The 23936-nt window shown below is 39.8% G+C and overlaps 1 protein-coding gene across 10 annotated transcripts in view; it reads left to right on the top strand.

Moving 5' to 3' along the window:
* Positions 1-23936, top strand: part of sbf1 (SET binding factor 1) — a 75800-nt gene that overhangs the window by 38588 nt on the left and 13276 nt on the right. For 6 of the 10 annotated variants that reach the window (XM_066723905.1, XM_066723904.1, XM_066723911.1 and 3 more), the window contains 22 exons: positions 1106-1214; positions 4167-4280; positions 6466-6543; positions 6743-6856; positions 7384-7512; positions 7922-8020; positions 9481-9685; positions 9899-10011; positions 10474-10623; positions 12067-12135; positions 12398-12556; positions 13041-13300; positions 13718-13890; positions 13988-14061; positions 17529-17721; positions 17894-18021; positions 18359-18534; positions 21002-21079; positions 22206-22342; positions 22604-22811; positions 22942-23138; positions 23434-23571. In XM_066723905.1, coding sequence (XP_066580002.1) covers positions 1106-1214; positions 4167-4280; positions 6466-6543; positions 6743-6856; positions 7384-7512; positions 7922-8020; positions 9481-9685; positions 9899-10011; positions 10474-10623; positions 12067-12135; positions 12398-12556; positions 13041-13300; positions 13718-13890; positions 13988-14061; positions 17529-17721; positions 17894-18021; positions 18359-18534; positions 21002-21079; positions 22206-22342; positions 22604-22811; positions 22942-23138; positions 23434-23571 — 3101 coding nt within the window. The remainder of the gene's footprint in view (positions 1-1105; positions 1215-4166; positions 4281-6465; positions 6544-6742; positions 6857-7383; positions 7513-7921; positions 8021-9480; positions 9686-9898; positions 10012-10473; positions 10624-12066; positions 12136-12397; positions 12557-13040; positions 13301-13717; positions 13891-13987; positions 14062-17528; positions 17722-17893; positions 18022-18358; positions 18535-21001; positions 21080-22205; positions 22343-22603; positions 22812-22941; positions 23139-23433; positions 23572-23936) is intronic. The other 4 variants (XM_066723913.1, XM_066723910.1, XM_066723912.1 and 1 more) reach the window with 1 other exon arrangement.

Raw genomic sequence — 23936 nt, 5'->3', positions numbered from 1 at the left:
TTTGCAATCGGAAGATGTCCAGCAGTGCCATCAACTCAGAATTGGCAGAAAACAGTGGGACCCTGGTACACCCATCTACTGTCCGGAGAAGTCTGGTCAGAAGTGGCCTTCATGGAAGACTTGCAGCCAAAAAGCCATACCTCCGACATGGCAACAAGGCCAAGCGACTCAACTATGCATGAAAACACAGGAACTGGGGTGGAAATGGCAGCAGGTGCTCTGGACTGATGAGTCAAAATGTGAAATATTTGGCTGTAGCAGAAGGCAGTTTGTTTGCCGAAGGGCTGGAGAGCGGTACACGAATGAGTGTCTGCAGGCAATAGTGAAGCATGGAGGAGGTTCTTTGCAAGTTTGTGGCTGCATTTCTACAAATGGAGTTGGGGATTTGGTCAGAATTAATGGTCTCCTCAATGCTGAGAAGTACAGGCAGATACTTTTCCATCATGCAATACCATCAGGGAGGCATCTGATTGGCCCCAGATTTATTCTGCAACATGACAACAACCCCAAACATACAGCGACAGTCATTAAGACCTATCTTCAGCGTAAAAAGGAACAAGGAGTCCTGGAAGTGATGGTATGACCTCCACAGAGCCCTGATCTCAAAATCATCAAGTCTGTCTGGGATTACATGGAGAGAAGCAACTGAGGCTGCCTAAATCCACAGAAGAACTGTGGTTAGTTCTCCAAGATGTTTGGGCCAACCTACCTGCTGAGTTCCTTCAAAAACTGTGTGCAAGTGTACCTAGAACAATTGATGCTGTTTTGAAGGCAAAGGGTGGTCACACTTTGCATTTTGTTAATTGATAAATATAATCTATTAACATTTTTGAAAATCAATTTATAACTTTTTTGAAATGCGTTTGTCTGGATTTTGTTTGTTGTTATTCTGTCTCTCACTGTTAAAATACACCTACCATTAAAATTATAGACTGATCATTTCTTTGTCAGTGGGCAAACATACAAAATCAGCAGGGGATCAAATACTTTTTTCCCTCACTGTAGATAGATGGATGGATCTAATATACGTTTATGTTTGAATGCCATTGTTGTTTGCTGTACAATCACTGAGAACTCAGATTTACTTTTTTTTTTTTTTTTGCAGTTTCACATATGTTCCAATCCTGCCAGGTAAACTGTTAGAGGTCCTCAGCACACCTACACCATTCATCATTGGAGTCAATTCCTTCTTCCGTTCAGAAACACAGGAACTGGTCAGTATTCACTTATTTTATCTTTTTCAATTTTAACAGTTACTCTCTATATATACAGACGTGCTCAAATTTGTTGGTACCCTTACAGTTCATTGAAATAATGCTTCATTCTCCTGAAAAGAGATGAAATTAAAAGCTATTGCATCATGTATACTTGCATGCCTTTGGTATGTCATAGAATAAAGCAAAGAAGCTGTGAATTATTGCTCATTCTACAAATATATTCTAAAATGGCCTGGACACATTTGTTGGTACCCCTTAGAAAATATTAATTGGATTATAGTGATATTCCAAACTAATTAGTTTCTTTAATTAGTATCACACATGTCTCCAATCTTGTAACCAGTCATTCAGCCTATTTAAATGGAGAAAATTGTCACTGTGCCATTTGGTATCATTGTGTGCACCTCCCTGAACATGGACCAGAGAAAGCAAAGGAGAGAGTTGTCTGAGGAGATCAGAAAGAAAATAATAGACAAGCATGGTAAAGGCAAAGGCTATAAGACCATCTCCAAGCAGCTTGATGTTCCTGTGACAACAGCTGCAAATATTATTAAGAAGTTCCAAGTTCCTGTGCGTGGCCGCAAGAGGAGAATCGACCCCAGATTGAACAGAAGGATAGTGCGAATGGCAGAGAAAGAACCAAGGATAACTGCCAAAGAGATGCAAGCTGAACTCCAAGGTGAAGGTACGTCAGTTTTTGATCACACCATCCGTCGCTTTTTGAGCAAAAGTGACCTCCATGGAAGAAGACCCAGGAGGACTCCACTTTTGAAAGAAAAACATAAAAAAGCCAGACTGGAATTTGCTAAAATGCATATTGACAAACACAATCCTTCTGGGAGAATGTCCTTTGGACAGATTAGTCAAAACTGAAGTCACATCAGCTCTATGTTCGCAGAAGAAAAAATGAAGCTTTCAAAGAAAAGAACACCATACCTACAGTGAAACATGGAAGAGGCTCGGTTATGTTTTGGGGCTGCTTTGCTGTGCCTGGCACAGGGTGCCTTGAATCTGTGCAGGGCACAATGACATCTCAAAAGTATCAAGGCATTCTGGAGCGAAATGTACTGCCCAGTGTCAGAAAGCTCTGTCTCAGTCGCAGGTTATGGGCCCTCCAACAGGATAATGACCCAAAACACACAGCTAAAAGCACCCAAGAATGGATAAGAACAAAACATTGGGCTGTTCTGAAGTGGCCTTCTATGAGTCCTGATCTGAATCCTATCGAACATCTATGGGAAGAGCTGAAACTTGCAGTCTGGAGAAGACACCCATCAAACCTGAGACAGCTGGAGCTCTTTGCTCAGGAAGAGTGGGCCAGTGATTGCCTCTAAAGTTTGTGCAACAAAATATTAGGTTGAGGGTCCCATCATTTTTGTCCATGCCATTTTCATTTGTTTTATAATTTACAATATTATGTTGAAACAAAAGCAAAGTCTGATTTGTATTAAATATGGAATAAACAATGATGGAAGCCAATTACTTTTGTCAGTTTCAAGTTATTTAAGAGGAAATTGTGCATTCTTCGTTTTTTGTGGAGGGGTACCAACAAATTTGAGCACGTCTGTATCTTTATCATCTGCCTTTATCGATCCACTGCTGGACGAAGGCCTCCCCAAGATGTTTCCACATGTTTCAGTGCCAAAATGCAATGACTCTTTAAAGAAGGCATCTTATTCTTATAGATGTGAGCTGGTCACTAAGTAAGGAGCATCTTTATCTTTTTGTTTTTTTATTATTCAGAGCAACAGATATAGAGCAAACTACCATCCCCATACCATTTTATTTTTAATACATTTGCAAAGATTTCCAACAAACTTCTTTCATGTTGTCATTATGGGGTATTGTTTGTAGAATTTTGAGGAAAATAATGAATTTAATCCATTTTGGAATAAGGCTGTAACATCACAAAATGTGGAAAAAGTGAAGAGCTGTGAATACTTTCCGGATGTACTGTAAGCAGCAATGCAGCATATATCAAGATGCATTCAAATGTGTTGCATCCTTTTCCGAATCTAGAATTCGTTTTTTGGGCCACTTCACCCACCCCTACTTAATTAAAACTTTCTTAGTACCAGCCTAAAATTATACAGTTATTTTAGTTTCTGTAGACAAGACATAGCTTTCAATCCCGGGATCATTGCGATTGCCCTTCTCTGGACCACTACCAGTGCTGCAGTGCTTTTCTTCCAATGTGGTGACCAAAGCCAAATACCATTATCCAGGCCGCTCCTGTTGTTATTGTATGGCTTAAACTCCCAAGATTAACGTGATGTTAATCCTCCAGGATCTGTAAAGAAATTTCCTTGATGGTTAATTTAACAGAGCGAGCTATTAAAACCCTATGGAACAAGATGGTCTAAAGGGTCCTGTCCCATTTGTTACATAACTGCTGTTGTGAAATACCGGCAACCGGAAATTTAAAATCTGTGTATGAATTTTTAGAATGTTTCTCTCTCAGTGGCAATAAATAAATAGTCTTGATTATTGTTGTAGGATAAAGTACTTTATAAGTAAGGATGATAGTACTTTTTTTGTTTAATTTGATTTTATAGATTAAACATATATTGTGTCATGTGACCCTGTACAAAAAATGAAGGATATATTCTTGATTACTTATTCGTTTAAATATTCTTATAGTCAATTGGTCTTATCTGGGCTAACATCGCTTTTAAATTCCTCTGATATAGCATGCAGTTACACAATGTTCTTTCATTGTCCAGTACAACAAACACTGTGTTATGTACTTAAAGTGGCAAGCTTCTACATAAGGTGATCTAGACCCATGCTGTTGAGAATTAATTTTGTCAGCACTATCCATTTTTCTTTTTAAGAGACTGTTATTTGTGATAGGATGAAACCAGGAAGACTTGGCAGCCTTTTGCACATGTGATCTACACCTGGAACCCTGTTCTTTTCCTTGATCTCTCCGATTTGTCTCCCCCAAAGCTGGATGTCATAATCGCAGACCTGGACGGAGGGACCGTGACAATCCCAGAGTGTGTCCACATCTCGCTGCTGCCCGACCCTCTCCTGCATCAGACACAGACTGCGCTATCCATGGTAAGAGGCTTCAGCTTCAGACACATTCTTCTTTTATACAAAAGTTCAGTTTCAGTTGTAGATTGAACAAATATTGTTTTTTAGTATTAAGTGACAAAGGCTTTGTCAGTCCTCCGTATTTGCTGTATTATTCGTAACAGGGCCAGTTCTCTCTGGTTTTCTTGTAACTAAAGTAGACTTGATTGACGCAGTGTAACAGTCAACCATTCAAGGTGGCACTCCTTGTGAAAGTCTCAGACTGAAACCTGAGGGGATTAAAGATTCCTATTCATGTAGGATAGGACAAGTGAAGAGAAAGCAGAAGGTACTATAAGTTGAGAAGAATAAACGGAGGGAGACATTATTAGTACATGTCTGCAGGGATCAGTTCTAGGCCCACTGTTCTTTATCTCTATACAGCACAGTTAGACCTATTAGTAGACATTTTCATTTTGAAGATAAGGCATAATTAGTCAGTTAGTAAACGTTACAACACAAGCATGTTACCAGGAGGTTCTCAGTTTATGTGCCTCTTCACACAGATGAGATTTAAAATCAAGGTCCAATCTGTATTGCAATGATTGTTGATGCATAGTTTACCCATTGCTCTCTTGCATAAAGACTGCGGGTAAATGACCGGTATTGCATTTTTACTGCTTCTGTTGGAATTTTACCAGCTCTCTAATCATTCCTCAGCAATGTCGTCAAATGGATTGCGCAAGAACATTTCTTTGATTGATTTGTGTTTGTGTAATAAAAACATGATAGTAATGATTTATTCCTATAAGTCTGTCTGGTCAGTGTTATTTCTAAATGACAAATTTTCCCATTCTTTGTATAAATAATAGTTTAATCTTCATCAGAAGGGGAAATGTGGGTATTAGAAAGTTGACATCTGTCAGGATTGTTTAATTTTTGCATGTTTATAATATGCACACAAGGGAATGTAAAACATCAGAATGAGTCTCCTCTCTCAAGTTTATATCTTACACAGCTTGGCAGTTATTTTCACAATTGTGCAAGTACACTGTGGAGGATTGAGAGGTTATGGTTAACGTTTATAAAGGGTTGACTGAACTGAGTGAAGGATGTGTGAACTTTGGACAGCCACTGTGTTCACTTCTTAGTGGTAGTCCATATTTTACACACATCCTGCAACTCTGTCCAATCAGCTAATTGTCTTGCAGAAAACTTATTTTGGCCATTGAAGGAGGTGTTATAGATGGCTGTCAGTGCTCTGTCTTTCTGTACATTGTGATGCCCCAATTACTGAGGGTTGTGAACCAGGGCAGCCCAAGTAATACTGCCTCAGTTTCTCTGGACCATTTCCTGGGCAGACCATAGTCAATCAATAAAGATGACCTCAATTTGCCAATATACTATGTCGAGATCATTCCTGGGAAAGTTTAAGAAGTCATCAATATTGTATTACTCACATGCTGGTTTCTAAGAGCACAGTACTGTTGACTCTGTGAGGAGAGTGGTGTTGTTGTTTTGGAGTGTCTGTAGCTTGCTCAAGGTTTATCTTTGATCTTTAAAAAACAGATCATTAGAAAAGAATGTAATAAGTCTTTATGATAGTTACATAGTGTCAAGACTCCATGTTTATTTAATGTATTTGAAACTGTTAGTGAAAGCAAAAAACAATTAACCTTTCCCATACACTTTAAACCACAGTACTTTTCCACATCCTTGCAATGGGAAGTACTAGATCATTTTATATTGGATACTGTTACTTTTAAGTACTTTATAACAGACTATATAATTGATGTTGAGTAGGCGTACTGCAATTTGAGTGGATCTCAAGAGAAGAGTCTGACACAACCTCATTTGGACAGAAAATAAATATTCACAATAAAAACAAAAAGGAAAATATGCGTTACATCCTTGTCTTTGTGAGTTGTCATTGTGTTTTTCCCCTCCCAACAACCTCTTAAGGAAAAAATACAGTTTGGTTTTAAAATCATTTGTTTATTTTGCTGTATCACTTTCATGGGGTGCAAGAAAAAAAATCCTTTTGGAACGTAAAAAGGAACTAACCAAACCAAATTAACCAAAGTGTCATGAAGAACTATTAGAATCCTACTGATTTGTTATTGAGAGTTTTTGTACTTCATCCATCATGTTACATTCATTAACAATACATACATTTTTCCCCTCCTTCCTGCCTTTATGAAATGTTTAAGAAAGTTACTTTTAATTGCAGGTTCTGGATCCAGAATTAGAGATTGCAGACCATGCATTCCCACAAGGATCAACACAACCCTCCTCGCCTAAAATCCAGGTATCTCATTATGGTTCCAGCATTTACAGGCTTTATTGATCACCTGAGTCATATTATAAAAAAATACCAGTCTCTAAAGATTCAGAACATCTGGTTTAACATGTATGTATGTTCTTAAATTTTTTTTTGACTAGTATTAAAGATGAAGTGGCTTGTATTGGTTTGTATTCAACTCTTCCTTTTTTGCTCTCTCACACAGGACAAGGAAATCCGCGCTGTATTCTTGTGGTTGTTTGCTCAGCTGTTTCAGGGTTATCGCTGGTGTCTGCATATTATTCGTATCCACCCTGAACCTGTCATCCGATTTCACAAGGTAGGAGGAGCGGCCTGCAATTAGCGGCAGTACTTGAGCCATTTGAGAGAGCAGCCAATCAATTAAAAAAAAAAAAAAAAAAAAAGTGCTTCTATGCAATGTGTGTTTTAAAGCAAAGCTACGGAGTGTTAATTAATACAAATTTTGATTAACTGGTGACTAAATGACTAAACCTCAGCATGTACTAGCGTTCTGAGATAAGCTGCTGGCAGCCTTATAGTACCTGTGTGACGTTCAAGATCAAACAGTGTGTTCTTGCATGTGGAGCTAGAAAACATGTGAGTACTTTGCAGTCTCATGGATAATGTGTGCATTCATGAATAGTTTCTGCACCTTAGTTACTCTGAGGAAAGCTATAATTGGGACAATCCCATCTTCCAGTCTGCCTGTAATAAAACACATGGGTGCTGACCTTGTGAGGCTCACACAGGTGTGTTTCGTTTGTATTGTGGGGGCCAAAGGGGTACTGTATTGTTCTAGGGTCCGTTTGTTTTTGCCACCAATATCTGAAGCATCTTGTTCTGCAGGCTGCATTCCTGGGTCAGAGGTCATTGACGGAGGACGACTTTCTCATGAAGGTCCTGGATGGGATGGCATTTGCAGGATTCGTATCGGAAAGAGGACCTCCTTACAGAGCCATTGATCTCTTTGATGATGTAATAAACATTTCTTTTAATTGCTTTCATATCTGAATGTTAGTTCTAAACAGAGTGGGAGAAAATGAATGAATTGCTTCCACTGCTAAACTGAACATGTAACCACATATAAAATATTCACTCTTTTTACCAAGCCATGAGTCTATTGGGAACAGTGTAAAATTAGCATCTGCAATGGTTTTAACCTTTAATGCCCTTAATTGTAAGGTAACTGGTTACTTTGTATTAGTATTTGCTATTTCCTGTGTGAGATATTGATACAAATAAATAAAAGTAGGTGAGAATAGATATTCTGGTTTATGTGTTGGTTGTATTCAGAGCATTATTGTTGAAAGAAAAGCGATGTAACAGTTGCCACTCTCCATGTATGCTCTCACATGTACCGACTGCCGTTTGCTTTCCCCCTCAGCTGATAGCTAATGAAGTGGAGCGAATCCGACTGGAAGAGGGAAACCCACACAAAATGATGAATCACGTCAAAGAGTTGGCAGAGCATCTCTTCAAAAATGTATGTACTTCTCACTGCCTGCCCTACTTTCCCAGGCTTACCAGCAAACCTGTTTTTCTGCCTGTCACGTTGCATTGTACTGGAACTTAATTGGCGAACGGGGCATAGAACTGCTCCGACATCCCGAAATATCCAAATAGAGCAAAAGAAGCTGTGATCAGACGGTTAGTCTTAATGCAGAAATAAGTTAAGAGCAAGGCCTCTTCTCTGTAAACGTGACAGATGTTTATATGAAATTAGAGTCTATCTGATAGTATGCAGATTAGTCTTAACCTCCAAGTATGAGAGCAAAAACTTTGGACCGAGATGGATATGCGTGTTCTCTCACTTCATTTATTTGTTTGCTTTTCTTTTTATTGATTTGTGTTCTCCAATAAAAGCTGATTTCCACCAGCTCATGCCAAATCACAAGCAAGTGTAGTCACATGTTGATATTGTAGTCAATAAAATGGTCCCCAGAATTGGGCCTGGAGACAGCGTTTTGTATTGATTCAGGATAAGGATCTCTGACAGACAACACTCCAGTTCAAGTCTTTGGTGTCAGCAGGATTCACAGTATTGATCTTATTTATTATAGACGCCTATATATTCAGTATTAAAATCTCACTGTGCAGTATCTAAAAAAACATTCTTGTATGTTCAGAGATCAATTATTTGGTTTCTCCAGCATCAGGTCCTGGCTTATTTTCATATGTCAGCTCCATGTTGATGCATGTGGTGATCCTCTTTGTTTGTAAAAAATATGATTTAATCTAAACATCTCTCAGTGCTGATAATGTGATGCGATTATAGGTGATAATGTGGATTAGACCGGATTAGATTGTCATTTTACATTGTTAACATGTTCCCATCCTCGCTGCTGGTCTTCCAGACTGATTCACACTCAATAGGAGATCAAGCACATCCATGACATGTAAATCATTTTAACCCTTTACAGCCCCGTGAAGAACTTGGTCAAATATCACTATTGACATTATTCATACATCCTGTGTAGGTTCTGACTATATGTACAGGCTCAGGATGTATGCATAAGTATTTGTTGACATTTAGCTTCCACATCCAGCATTCATCTTTTGAAGATCTTGCAGCTGATTAGATTAGTTCATTCCATATATGACTAATTTAGTTAATTTGAAGGTTGGAGATATTCTAGTTTCAAGAAGCTAAACTGATTAGGCTAAAGCCAGCTGACACCTGATAAGTTGACTGCGAAGGGTTCAGAGGAGCTGCACTAACTCATGGTCTCACCCATTGAAAGCAAAAACTCCTAAAGAAACAGCCTTGCCTATTTCATTATTTATTTTCTGATACATTTTAATTGTTGCTTGCAGTATTTTGTCTTTGATTATTCTGTGCTTTACTGGAAACTTTCAGATGGTGGCTTTGACCAGTGGAAAAAAATCAATACATAGGGGTGATTTTCTGAAATCCTTTATTTTTTGGTTCCTTCGCGATGTCAGGAGAACCCATATCCAGCTGTAGCCATGCACAAGGTTCAGAGGCCATCAGAGGGCTCCCACCTGCAGCTCCATCAGATGATATTCCCTCACCTGGATGAAGTCACCGTGCAGCTCTTCATTGACCATGCTGCTGCCAAACTGAGAAGCGCACCCCCTGCAGTCAAGGTGGAAAAGAATTGCATGGTGCCATCAGGGCCTCCCCTTGGTAGGTACATCTGTGCAGGAATTGTCCAAGTGGTTGCATGATATCTCTTTCTTCAGTTGGGTCACATTTATTAATGCATTTAGTGCCAGCTCCATTCTGTTCTAGTTTATCCCTTCATCATGCTAGGTCAGGACCCACAGTGTGTTCACTGGATGTGGTTGGTTATTGTCATTGTGGTTGCTGAAGTAAAACACTGTTCAATTGCTCACCCAGGCGCCATTGTGGACAGGAACGGAAATGTCCTCGCGAACAGCGCCCGGAGATTGGAAGTGGTCAGGAACTGCATCACCTACATCTTCGAAAACAAGATGTTAGAAGCTAAGAAGGTGGGTGCAGATACCACTATTGTAACTGTTTTTAAGCCAATAAGTCATTTATGTAAGTCATTCTAAGCTCTGGAGAACAAAGTCTAATCATGACCAGGATTTGTGGAAATGTTTTTATTATCGAGCATTTCTGCCAAACTAAGCAGCTGGTGTCATTGACTCGCAATCGTTTTTAAAGAGCTCTACAAAAGAAAAACAACTATGAGGGTGGATCTGGTTAGTTGCAAAGGTCGTGACTTGACTCATTGTATTCTTACCCATATACTGTACAGTTCCTGTAACTATAAAGCACTATTTTTGATCTGGAAGCCACTGAAAATTGAAAATAAAATTAGAAAATTATTAAATCTAAATGATAAAGGAAAAAATATTGAAAAAACACCTAAAGCAGTGATGACCTTTCTGATTGTATTGTTTCATATTCTGGTTTTAATTTCTTAAATTGTCCCCCCCACCCCCCAGTTGTTACCTGCAGTTTTGAGAGCACTGAAGGGCCGAGCAGCCCGGCAGTGTCTGACCCAGGAGCTCAACCTGCATGTCCAACAAAACCGGGCCGTGCTGGACGACCAGCAGTTTGACTATGTGGTCCGCATGATGAACTGCACTCTCCAGGTAGCTGGGGATGGGACAATACACATTCTAGCATGAAATGCTAACACTGTGACACAGTGACCATTACACCACAATGTCTGTGTACCCTTGTGCACCTTCTTAATGTACAACTACTGCCATCTTCGGACCATAACACTTTTCATCTTAGTTTTTCTCTCTTCGTTCTTAAGTAGAGTGCACTACTTATGCAACACCTCATAAGTATACAAGAGGAGCTTTAAACATGGATGAAACTAACCTTGGCAATAATCCTGCCAAAAAAAGCATTAGAAACAAAGCTAAGTTGGTTGGAATTTAAATTGTTATAATTCCCCAGAACATTTCCCCTACTTAGGCTTGCGATGGGTGTTTAATTCTAAAGTTACGTGGCAGGATTTATTCCAAATTTATTTAAAAAAAGCAATAAAGTTGTTGTTTTTTCTTGTACTACCCTCTTGTAGAAAATGTATCACAGCAGGGTTTGTGGCATTTGAAACAGTGCAGGGGGACCATTTTCTAGGCAGCTCTGAAACTAATTTAGCATTTTACATCACCATCTTTCTAGAGGTGGTTAAGACATTCTCCTTTTAAAAATAAAAAAGTAATTCAAGATTTTAAACGTATCAGTGTATGAGTTCCATTGCAGTAGAGGTATACACTCAAATCTGCTGTGCTTGACTTAATTTGCACCTATTATTATTATTATTATTATTATTGTTTATTTCTTGGCAGATGCCCTTATCCAGGGCATCTTACAAAACATAACAGCAATAAAAAGTGCAAAAATACCTAGATATGTTCACTGCCACCTGAAATCCTGCCCGCCGTGCACGATCTGTCTATACTTTTCCATTGCATCACAGGTTTGGATAAAGGCAATCCTTTAGCAGCCGTATGTGGCACACCATTGCACGAATCCTTGGCACAGAGAGAACTCGTATTTTATAACGGAAACGTTTCAGGGCGTGAGCAATAAAAACAGGCGCAGTGTTTAAACTGCTTTAGTAACACCTGTGAATGTTTCGTGTTTTGTTTTTCAGAATATGTTCTTTAACAGTGACCCATCCCTCGTGATGCTGGCAAACAATGTTACGAATGAACAAAATACATTTAAGATGTTCAGAAAGCCTTAACTAAATTGGGATAAGCATGACCGTGATAGCACTGCATTCTCCCATTACTTGTATAAAGTCTAATCCAGACTAATGATCACTTCAGAAACTTGAGACCTGTTGAATAGTCCACTTCTAATCTAATTTCTAAGCATCTAATTTCTCTCTCAAGTCTTAGCCTGTTTTCTTAGAAGTGTCACTAATTATTAGGAACATTCATCAGAGATTTCCATTGATCTGTCTGTGTAGGACAGACAAAACGGACTGTAATCTGTTTCGGTTTCTGGTTGTCAGATGTAACTTTATCCCGAGGAAAATGCTCTTGAAAGTAATTAAACTCTTCTCTGTCTAGGATTGCTCTCACATGGACGAATATGGAATCGCAGCGGCACTTTTGCCCCTTGTAACAGCCTTCTGCAGAGTAAGTAAAAAATATAAGGGTTTCTGATAAAATGGATTAGGAGGCAAACAATCTTCCTGTCAGTGGGGTATAGCCCAAACTTAATTTTCCTCATCCACACGTTTTCTACATTTAACTCACATCTGCAAAATCTTAAAGGGTGGGTCTCGAGGTGTGAAGCTACTTTGTTATAGATAAGAAGGACAACTTACAGATTTATAGGAGACTGCCTTCTCATTTTTGTGTGGTGAAGTGATATGACTTTATCTGTCCTTTTTCCTAGAAACTTGGAGCTGGGATCACTCAGTTTGCCTATAGTTGTGTTCAGGAGCACACTGTCTGGACAAATATGCAGTTCTGGGAGGCCATGTTTTACAGCGATGTCCAGAACCACATCCGAGCACTTTACATTGAAGTCAGTGAGCATGAATTGCCCAGTCCGGTAAGATAACCTAAAACCAAATCCAGATCCGAAAAAGTCTGTTTTAGGGGTTTAAAACTATGGGTTAGGACTTGCAGCCCCTAAGCTGTCTTGCGGTTTCATCACCATCAGTTACATAATGTTGCTGGATATTTTAGTAAATCACTGCATGAAGTCCTGCCATTGCTTGGGGAAATAACAATATTTGAATGGATCATTTTACATATTTTTGTATTGCCTTCAATAACGAAGCGTCTGCTGTTTTCTTCAAGAAAGGCTTTTTGATAAAAGTTCATGAAATATCCTTTTGATGAAATGGAAAAACTAAATATCGAGATGTAAACAGACATTTGAAAGTGCTGCAAATTTTTTTTTTTTGACTTTTTTCTTGGCTAAGCTACATACCTCTGCTCAGTATAGTTCAAAAGTTGGGAATCAAGCCACTGGTGAAATAACTCTCTTCCCTTCTCCTCTGCTCGCCCAATTTCCTCTCTGATCAAACCAGGATCAAGGGGAGCTTGTGGAGGAAGACAAGTGTGCCCTGGAGATCGCCTCGGAGCAGCGGCGGCTGTGGCCAACGCTGAGCAAAGAGAAGCAGCAGGAGCTCATTCAGAAAGAGGAGAGCACTGTGTTCAGCCAGGCCATTCACTATGCCAACCGCATGAGCTACCTGCTGTTGCCCCTGGACACCAGCAAGAACCGCCTCCTGCGCAGCTCCGGCCTGGGGGACGTGGAGAGCGTCAGCAACAGCTATGTCACCAACAGGTCAGTCGGGGGGATAGCGTGGGTACCTGCATGGTGGGCCCCCTGCCACCCACAAAATAATAGATTTTAGTTAGATAAGCACTGCCTTTAATATTTGAAGTAATACATTGGTGAGAAGCCGAGTTGTCCCTGCTTCTAAAGGGAAAGGCATCATTAGGATTTAACAATAAAATAACATTGACCCTGTTTACTTTTGCCTTTAATAGAGTTGTGTGTTAATGTAAGATCATGAAAAAGGTGTTACTTATATATAACCAAACCTATATAATCAAATCTAGAAAGACAGGAATTTTAACTTTGAATTTTTAATTTATTTTAATGTGCTCAATGAGTCAGGTTGCTCATCACAAAATGAAATGGGTTTGTTTTTGTTTTTGTAAAAAGCCCAGTCTGTAACCTTCTCTCTCTCCTCTGCAGCATTGCGGGAAGCATGGCAGAGAGCTATGACACCGAAAGTGGTTTTGAGGATGCAGAGACCTCCGACGTGGCAAACTCAGTGGTTCGCTTTATCAACAGATTCGTGGATAAAGTTTGTAATGAGAGCGGTGTGACCAATGAACACTTGAAAGCACTTCACACCATGATACCAGGTACGCCCTCTGCTGGAGGAACACTCCTCTCTTGGGATTTGTGTTCTGGTGCGGTGTAGGTCCAGTCTTTCATTCCTGGGGTGTCTCTCTCTTTCAGATATCGTTCAGATGCATATTGAGACGCTGGACGCGGTTCATAGGGAAAGTAAGAGACTTCCACCCATTCAAAAGGTAACCAATTCGTATTTTTACATAGTGCTGGACAAAGACATGTAGAATACAAGCAAGGTCCCCAACACCTCAAAGACAAGTACCATCTCAGGTACGTCCCACAGATAGCATCATGTGAGACTTTGAGTTGTGCATGCTCACAGAGTTATCCCACTAGCCTAGCACACTAAACTTAAAAACTATTTGTAATTAAATGCTTGCACAACAACAGTAAAGTGAATCTTTTGGATGTTTGGAAGAGTTTGTACTTACTGTTGGAGAGTGCTGGTGGTTAGATGAATACATGTCAAATGATGGCCATATTTCAGTTCTAAACTGAACATTTTACATTGTCTTTGTAAAGGAATGTTAGTTCTTAATAGAGATATTTAAATTTCTGTAGGAGCAGCCTAGGGATTTTTTTTTACCTTTTAACCAAACCTCTATCTTTAGACTATTGAAAATATGCTTAATTACAGCCTGGTTCAGGCTGTGGCCTAGACCAAATGAATTACACCTTTGATCTACCCAGGAATCGCAAATTACAAACTTGTACTTAATCAGGTTTTTATTTAGAAGTAGTAGGAAGTTGCCTCAGACATTTAAAATCAACCATGTTTGGGTCGGAGTTTGTAATTTGTGATTCGTGTGCAGGTCAAAGGTATGTCACGACCTCACATAGCGCTTTTCCACCGACATGGTGCCCGTGCCGGTTCGGAGCTGGTGCCTAATCTGGAACCGTTCCGCACTTTTCCACCCAAAAAAACTGGTTCCCGGCCGACACGTTGCCGCTTTTGTGGGCACCAAAAACCTGCTGGTCTGGAACCAAGGAACCCGTGACGTCACGGGCTAGGGGGTGGGGTAAAGTCATCTCCACAAAATTTTTTTTCCTGGAGTTCAGCTGCCATTTTTAAAATGCCAGCAGAGATGCGTGCAGTGAGGAGAGTTTTGATTAAAAAAAAATTGAAATCAGCAGCAAACAGCGGTCTGTCAGAGAGAGACACTTTAGTAACAATATGGGCTCACAAGGTCAACTAACTAGTTAGGAGTTGGCAAATGGCAGCAATGAGACATGACTTAGCGCACCTTCCGTGAAAGGAAAGACGTGTTACAGCAATATTATGATGATGGAGAGTTAATGCGACGATATAGATTGGACAGCAATTTAATATTTTGTGTTAATTAACTGGTCATTAACTGGTCCTTAACTGGGCAGTTCCTTCCACCCCTGGCAGAAATTTGTCTTGAGTGCTGTTGACAGGAATGCACTTTGCACAGCAAGCGAGCGATCACACGCCAGCAGAGTGCTGACAATTTATTATTATTATTATTATTATTATTATTATTATTATTATTATTATTTATGTATTTCTTAGCAGACTAACTTATCCAGGGCGACTTTCAAAACATAAGGGCATTGCTGCGGTGTCTGGCAACAGAGACAATGCAACAATGATTTGGGACCATCATCCCAGACTTCATCAATAAGCATAATTTCCCATCAAACCATGATGGCATTAACATCACCTGAGATCGTCCAACAGTTTATTGATTTGCCCACGACTGCACCGCAAATACCCCCAAAACAAGCCACATTCATAATTAATAGGCTAGCCTATAGTCATTGTTTTTTAAACAAGAATAAAAGTAAAAATATGCCATAAAATGAATGAAAATGTATCCACTCATACAAAGTATATTCATAATGAACTGTGTGCGCGGTGACGAATGCATGTTAACTCTGTCTTGTATTTTATTCGATACAGTAAAAGTGTCTGAAATAGCGAATCGGTGTAAATCCCATAATGCATAAACCCCAGTGTATCCACCTGTGGACAATTTCCTATGAACAAGGGAAGGACAAATAGTGTTCAATTGAATATGTTTTATATAGGCTGTATTTTATTATTGTGATTATGAATGTTAAATTATTCTAGCATTTTAATTCCATGTAGCATCTTAACATCCTCGTAATGAAGGAATGAGGGGGAAAACACGTATTATTTTGTCAGATTATAAACAGATAAAAGGCTAAGAGTTATCTTTGCATATTCGTATAGCTGTATTTTCGTTTCTGCTTGTCTTTTTTGTTTTGTTTTGTTTTTTCAATGTATTTGTGCTGTGAGTAGATGCTGAATTAGTTTAATTTTGATGGTTAAATAGGGTTTCAATGACAGTAGTAAAGCTTGCAAATTAAGGACGTAGTCCGCCATGGTGTTGATTATTATTGCCGTGTGTTTCTCGACTTCTACTCCGCGCTTGAGAACACCCACAACCAGTGACGTAAGTGTTCGGTTCCCATACCGGTTGAAAAGCAGGCCGGTTCGCAAAAAGTTTAGCTGGTTCCCAGGCCGAGCACCAGCTCCAGCACCAGCACCGGCACCATGTCGGTGGAAAAGCGCTATCAGAAGTGATGGAAAGGTTTTCTTCCACGGGTGCATCGGAGCTCCAACGCAAACCTCGCAGAAGACACTTTGCTCAGCAATCACAGTATAGGAGAAACTATGGTCAAATCTGTACAAGGCTGCAGGCAACATCTTTTTCATTTCAATCATGACTGACTGCCCATGGAAGAATCATAAAGTTGCACTATATAGATTTATATATGGATATGTGTGTGTATATGTTTCCTAGTCCAACTTTACTGTTTAATTCTAGTTTAGTTAATTATATAATGGTTTCTTGTATGTCTGATTGGAGGCACTCATTTTAATCTGGCTGAGAATCATATGATAGGGTACATGCAGCATTTCTATAGCAACTCAAAGCCCAAACTGGAAGGTACAAAAAGGCACAGTTGCTAATCCAGAGATTTGTAACCTATTTAAAAGTATTAGTTTTGTATATAAAAAAGCAACATGAGACTGAGTGTGCCAGTTTAGGAGCTACATGACTTCAGCACTAGTCAACAGATACACTAACAATAAATGAGCGCATGTCATCGCGTTAAGTATAGAATTAACTGTTTTCCTTGGGGCTTTTGTTGAACTTCCTACAAGGAAAGAATGCCAATCCCTTTTGAGTGATTCGTTCAGTTGAAAGCAAGATTCAAATTGTGACAGACTTGAATTTTTGAAATATTTTGATAATTTGTTGCCTTCAGTTTCTTTAAATTAACATGTTTTAGTGTTGTTTTTGAGGAAGTGAAGTGATAGCTGTTCCTGTATTCATATTGCATCCTTATTCACTCACAACTGAGAATCAATCAAATATTAATGCTGAATTGACCTTACAGCAGTGGGCCTTTCAATCCAAAAAAATACTTTTTTGGAATTGCTTCAGTTGGTTATTGTTGTGTAGTTGAGCTGCACTGCAAGTGTGATTTGTTTGCTTTCTCTAATTAATAAGCTTTGCATGATTATTTTGTTTGTTTTTCCTTATCTTATATTGACATGCTGCTGCAAGACATTTTGATGTGTTTTCCAAGAAAAGCATACAGTTGGGAAAGGAGATGGATCACGCATTAAAGATTGCGATTTGTTTTCTAGCCGAAGCTGCTTAGGCCTGCACTGCTGGCAGGAGAAGAGCTGATGATGGATGGGCTGAGGGTGTATCTGATTGCTGATGGCAGAGAGGAGGCCACTGGGGTCTTGGGGGGGCCACCTTTACTCCCAGCAGAGGGAGCCATCTTCCTTACTACCTACAGACTGATCTTTAAAGGGACTCCCAGTGACCCTTTAGGTAAGATAAAGAAGCAGCTGTAAGGAGGAGAAGTAATGTCATACAGGCCATTGGATATCTAGGGAAGGCCTAGGTTGTGAAGGAATGAATCCTCCTTAGACCGAGAGAACATAACCTGTTTGGCAAACCTTCACCTTGACCTCTGACCTCATGACCTCTCCCGTATCTGCAGTTGCAGAGCAGGTGGTAACTCGCTCGTTCCCTGTGGCATCCCTAACAAAGGAGAAGAAGATTTCAATAAGTTTGCAGATGGACCAGTTCATCCAAGAAGGGCTACAGTTGCGATCCTGCACATTCCAGGTAACAATAAGAACATTTGACTCTTTTCCCAAGATGGGTACTTTTTTGTTTTGCTCTTTTTCTCCATACCTGCCTGAGTAACTGATCTGCTCGGCTGTGGTCCAGATACCAACCCCTGAGCAGTCAAGCTGTGAACACAAGAGTAACGGCATATGTTGCTGAGCACAATGGTGGCCCCACAGGATCTGACATCTGAGACCGTAATGCAAGACCATTAAGCATTCTACGCTTTATGAATATTTGGCACCTCTTCTGAGCAAAGTTGTGTGTCTGCTTACAGAGCACTTGCACAGTGAAAGTAAAAGCTGTTTTTCTTTGTTTCCTCTCTGTATGACAGCTGATGAAGATCGCTTTTGATGAGGAGGTGGCCTCCGACTTGGCCGAGGTTTTCAGGAAGCACATCCACAAACTGCGCTACCCCCAGCATGTGCGAGGGACATTTGCTTTCACTGTGGGGCAGTCGTCCAAGCTGGTGGTTGAACACAAGCATAAGGAGAAGAATCAGTCTTTAAAGTAAGATTACGTTTCCCGTTTCGGAAAGGTTGCATTCTAATATGGGGGTTATGCGATACGAAGGAGGCTCACAGGATATTTTTGCTCTCCTTGTGTCTGAGAGTTACTGTATGTAGCTTCTATCAATGAGGTGCTCCCACCAGGAGCCAGAAATCAATCTGAAACAACAGGAGATAACTGTTTGCCAAGCATTACTTTCTCCATTTGTAAGGAATGACTGGTCATATTTTCAGGTTTCACATTAATAGGAGACGGATACCAATTCATTTTATGTCTAAGAATAGATTCAACATTTATAATGCTGTAACTGTGCTTATAAATTTGTATTGTGTCTGCAGCTATTTTAAATCTGTTTATCACGGTTTGTCATGATTCTGACTGAATAGAAAACTAGAACAAGCTTTTAAGTTCGCAGTCCAGTTAGTTTCTCTTTTTAAGGGGTGTGTTTACTTTTTTTTGACAGGGATATATTCATCATTGGACAATGGTTCTCTCTCTCCCTTTTCACATTTCACATTTCTAATTTTCAGCATCAAGCGATGTCTGTATGTCTCGTTTGTCAGTAATGGAATTCCAACAGCTTTATATATGATGATCGTTTTGCGACGCTGCAATTGTTTCGTTTTCATGAGATCAGCTTTTGTTCTACTTCCCAGTAGGAGATTGCGTCATCCTTAGGAAAATGTCACGAGAACTTGCCCTTCAGATGAATCTGTGTCAGGCTACATATACGTTTCAGTTAATAAATTACTAGCAGGGCCATGGAAGTTGCATAGAACAAGCAGTGCTAAAATGAAGAATGGATTTTAAAGCCGGTCTTATATGCTACAAAGTACAGAGAAACTCTCCTGTTAGCCCACACATGGAAACAGAATTGCCAGGAGCTTGCTAGAGGAAGGACTGAGCTATATATATATACTGTGCATTAATGATGTAGGTGAAGAAAAAGCAGGCCTGCCTTGAGGCCTAAAATGGATGGCAGCTCTGTGGAATCACAACACTGCTGTAGGGATCTTTACATTCACATCAGGGATAGTTTTTTAAATCCAATTATCCACTAAACATACCAATCTTTTTATTTTGTTGAAAGTTGCATTGAATTAAAATGTAATTGTTTACAGATTTAAACTAAAAATCATATTGGGGTTCAATTACAATATGAATTGAGTAATTTAGTAATTCAACTTACAGTTATGGAGATGCCAAGTTTGGACTGCATTATAACTTGATAAAAGACCAACAGTCCACACACATTCCTCTCAAATAAATGTCAATGTACAGTTGTGATTATTGATGATCTTCAATGTATATAATTTGTCTCTATATTTTTTTAAATTTCATGTATGATTACAATTATAATTTTATTTCAGAAGCATAATCGCAGCTTATATTATAATTGTAAGTTTGATGAACAATGCTGCCATTTTAATTGCATTTGACCCCCGTGTCCAATTGAAATATTACATTGATATGGTCTTATTGAATAACATTTTCCAGGGGCCGGTTGCATAAACATAGACTTTGTCTTAGTATAATTATAAGTCATACTAACGATAGACATTCAATTAAAACCGTTGCATAAAACAACGGTCTTTCCTTAAACTGGTCTTACTTAGTTCATCACGCAAATGCATTCTGGGAATTGTTAGACACTTGAAGAAAAAACATTGTGGATGCTTCTCTAAAATAGTTATGATCCCAGTTCACAGTAAGTGAAAGTTTGTGCTTGTTATTGTAATATAATGCAGAAATAGATATGCTTTGTAGGAAATGTTTCTGAAACTTGCACTAACACACTAAAACACAGTGTGTTTTACATGGGATAAAATGTAAAAGTTAACCGTGTCAGCCTGCTTTGTGGGTAAATGCAGTCTGTAAAAGATGTGCATAAAGAATGGAAGAATTTGCTATAACAAATCTTAAAGGTAACGTTCGCATACTGGAGGAGGACCTCCCTCAAAATGTAAATGGACCACAGGATTGGTTAGTTGAAATCTTGATTTTGTGGGGTTTGCCGTTGGGCGGGGGAGTGTGTGTGAGCCAGTGGGAGGAGTCAGCATTAGAGAAAAATGTCAATGTAGTCTCAGGCAAGCATTGCCTTAGAAAAATAGACTTAAATGCCAAGTCTTAGTCAGTCTTTAATTTAACTGGTCTAACTGTCAAATAAAGACTTGTCTAATATAGTTTTATGCAACCGGTCCCAGATCCCTAAATGCACGACTCTTTAGGATAAATGAGCCGTGTCATGTGCACAAGGTGTCTTGTGTGATTCTAAAGAATTTCCTGACCAAGGAGATGTATTAAAATCCTGGACAAGAGTGCTAAAATTCACACCTTCAAATGGTCAGGGGTTTTTTTTAGGATCAATCAACTACACTTTTTTCCCCACCTTATATTCCAGTCTGTATTTTTTCTTATTTCTGGTGGTAGTTCTACTTTTAAGAATCTGTGTGTATTTCTGCCTCAGTTCTTGGCAGACGAACGAGTTGTTCCACGGTCTCAAGTCTGGTGTTTTGACCATGGGTCGTATGAACCACTCTACTACGTAAGGCTTAAGAGACTCCCCTCATGTCTTCTGTTTTCAGGGTGTGAAAAGAACATTAGCACTGGCTAATTAATGGTTGTTATAGTTAGAAAGAGAACATAACCTTTAAAAAAATATTAATAAAATAGCAATTTATTATAAATTCCATACATTCCTTAATGAACATTTTTGTGAGATGCTAGTTATAATGAAGTTCTAACATTAAGCTAAGCTTACCTTCACATGCTCATTTACTTTGACTGGCTTAGATTATATATTTTCAAACCTGTGTCGGTGTAATGGCACCAAATTAAGTCTTACATTTTGTGAACCTGTGCATAAGGTGTTGACTAGATTGTCGTCTTTTGTTATTTATTTAAAAACTGACTTGATCTGTTGTCTGCCAGTGCTGATGGTTGTTTCAGACTCGGAATATCTTCAACATTTTGCTTCCTCTGTGCATGCCTTTGGTACACCTTTGATCTTGGCACTTCTCTATGCCACATAATTTTAACCTTTTCCGGCAAATTTGATTGTTAGGGTTAAAATTAGTCCTGCCCACAAATAAGCTGCATTCCGGATGGGATTGAAGACAAATGGAAAACTGCTGTTGGGCCTTTGTGCGCCTTTGTCATGTGTGTGTTAATTTATTGCAGAACCTCACAACTAATATGAAGGGTGCACACATACCTCTCTGAATTTATGAGTGGTGTGTGACCTGATGATTCTGGGAAGAATAAAGTACTCTTAACACTTCATAATGGAAACGCAAGGGTGTGAGAAAGTAGCGGTGGAATTCTCTCACTGAGTGGTTGTGCTTCATAAGACAATGGGCAATTCATGCTCCATGAGTCAGGCCATGAAAGGTATCCTCACATAGAATGAGTTATGCACCACACTGGGATATTTAATAATACAAAAATGGAAATTCACCATTGCACTAATTTAGATATTGATCAAATCCTGATGAATCCTGATCGGAAAGGCATTTGATTATGCTCTCGGTTTCTAACACGGTGGCTATGGTCGAGGTTGCTTTTTCCTTTGCTGCATGAGATAATTTAGGTAGTTCCTTTTTTTATATATTTGTTCGTTTTTTTAGGACCATTGACTTGAATACAATTATATTTGTTATTTTTTTGCCCAGAACTCTATCCAAGAATCTGATGAAGAATGCAAAGAAGACTATTGGGCGTCAGTATGTGACCCGCAAGAAGTACACTCCCCCCACCTGGGAGAACAGGGGCAGCATTCAGTCTCAAGTGGATGAAGACGAAATCTCAGGTTTACAAAATATCACTTACTTTGACCTATGTGACTGAGGGGGAAATCCAAAACATACTAATTGCGTTTATCAATAAACCTCTTCTTACTGAGCTGTTAGCATCTCAGATTGGATTTACCCAGTAACACATTTTAAATAAATGTACAGGAACTGTTTGAGTGCTCTATTTGAGAGACTGAAATGTTATTAAATATGATTCAACATTGTGTCTACGGGCTGTTAGTGTCCTGCAATTCACGCCAGTGGATGTTGGTTTTCAGTTTCAGAAGAGGTGGACCAGAGCTCTTTGACCATGTCTTCCACGATCAAGTCCTCTGACAGGCAGACTATGAGCAATGTGGTGGAGCGCGCGTGCTGCCGAGACTACCAGCGGCTGGGCCTGGGCACGCTGAGCAACAGCCTAACTCGATCCAAGAACGAGCCCTTCAGGATCTCTACTGTCAACCGCATGTACACCGTGTGTCGAAGGTCAGCTGTTAAGAAAAAACAAACCTTCCTGGTTATTTCCCAATAGAGTTTGCAGCATCGGTCCCCCCCAATTTCATATCACCTCTCTTAAATTCCTGTTGGTTTTCTTCCATTTCTCATTCATCTGCAGTTACCCGGGCCTGTTGATTGTGCCCCAAAGCATCCCAGACTCCACCATCCAACGCATTTCCCGCTGCTACAGACAGAACCGCTTCCCCGTGGTGTGCTGGAGGAACTCCCGGACCAAGGCTGTGCTGCTCCGGTCAGCCGGGCTTCATGGCAAAGGAGTGGCTGGCTTCTTCAAGTCCCCTAATGCCCCGAGCGCAGGTAAGATATTACGTTTCTTCTGACACCGTTAAAAACAGGACAGAAGGACAGTGACATCTCCCGAGATCCAATCAAGCTTTCTACCCTGACTGAACTCAGTACGGGGCACGTGTGTAGAACTAAAGCCACTCAAGCCACCTGGGAGAGCAGAGATTTTTTTTTTTTCGTTTTAGTGTTACTGTGTTCCAGTAATGCTGTGTGCCTCTCCCATAACTAAAAGATATTTTGTTGTAAGGCTACAGCTCATCTGTCAAGACTGTGTGACATCGCTCTGTTGGTTTGTATTGCTCTCCAGGGCCTTCCCAGGCAGACTCCATCAGTCTGGAACAAGAGAAGTACCTCCACGCCATCATCAGCTCCATGCCTTCCTACTCCGACACCAGTGGGAGAAACACACTAAGTGGCTTCACCTCTGCACACATGAGCAGCTCAGGTCAGCACACACTTGTAGATGAGTGTACAGTGAGCCTCTCACACAGCCGCTCCACCCCTGACACCCGCTGACTTCTCACTGCAGGAACGAGACTGACTCACCTGAAGAATGCATCCGTAGTTGTGTGTTACCCACAGCTGTTTGTTTAGGACAAACAGAGTTACTTTGAACCTCCACTCTCTGACCTGTTCCAAGTTCTCAAATAACTTCACATGCATGTTAGTTGAAAATGTTTGAGACAGTTTGTGTTGGAAGGTGTATTCTGTTTGCTCTATAAATTAACATGACAAAAACCATGATAGGGCCTGGGGACATCTCGGCAGGATAATCAGCAGCACATGTCATCATCTTGTAAGTAGCTGGAA

The sequence above is a fragment of the Amia ocellicauda genome, chromosome 15, assembly GCF_036373705.1.
Source record: "Amia ocellicauda isolate fAmiCal2 chromosome 15, fAmiCal2.hap1, whole genome shotgun sequence".
Classification (NCBI taxonomy): domain Eukaryota; kingdom Metazoa; phylum Chordata; class Actinopteri; order Amiiformes; family Amiidae; genus Amia; species Amia ocellicauda.
Note: the sequence above shows the minus strand (reverse complement) of the source record. Positions and strands in the feature narration are given on the sequence as shown.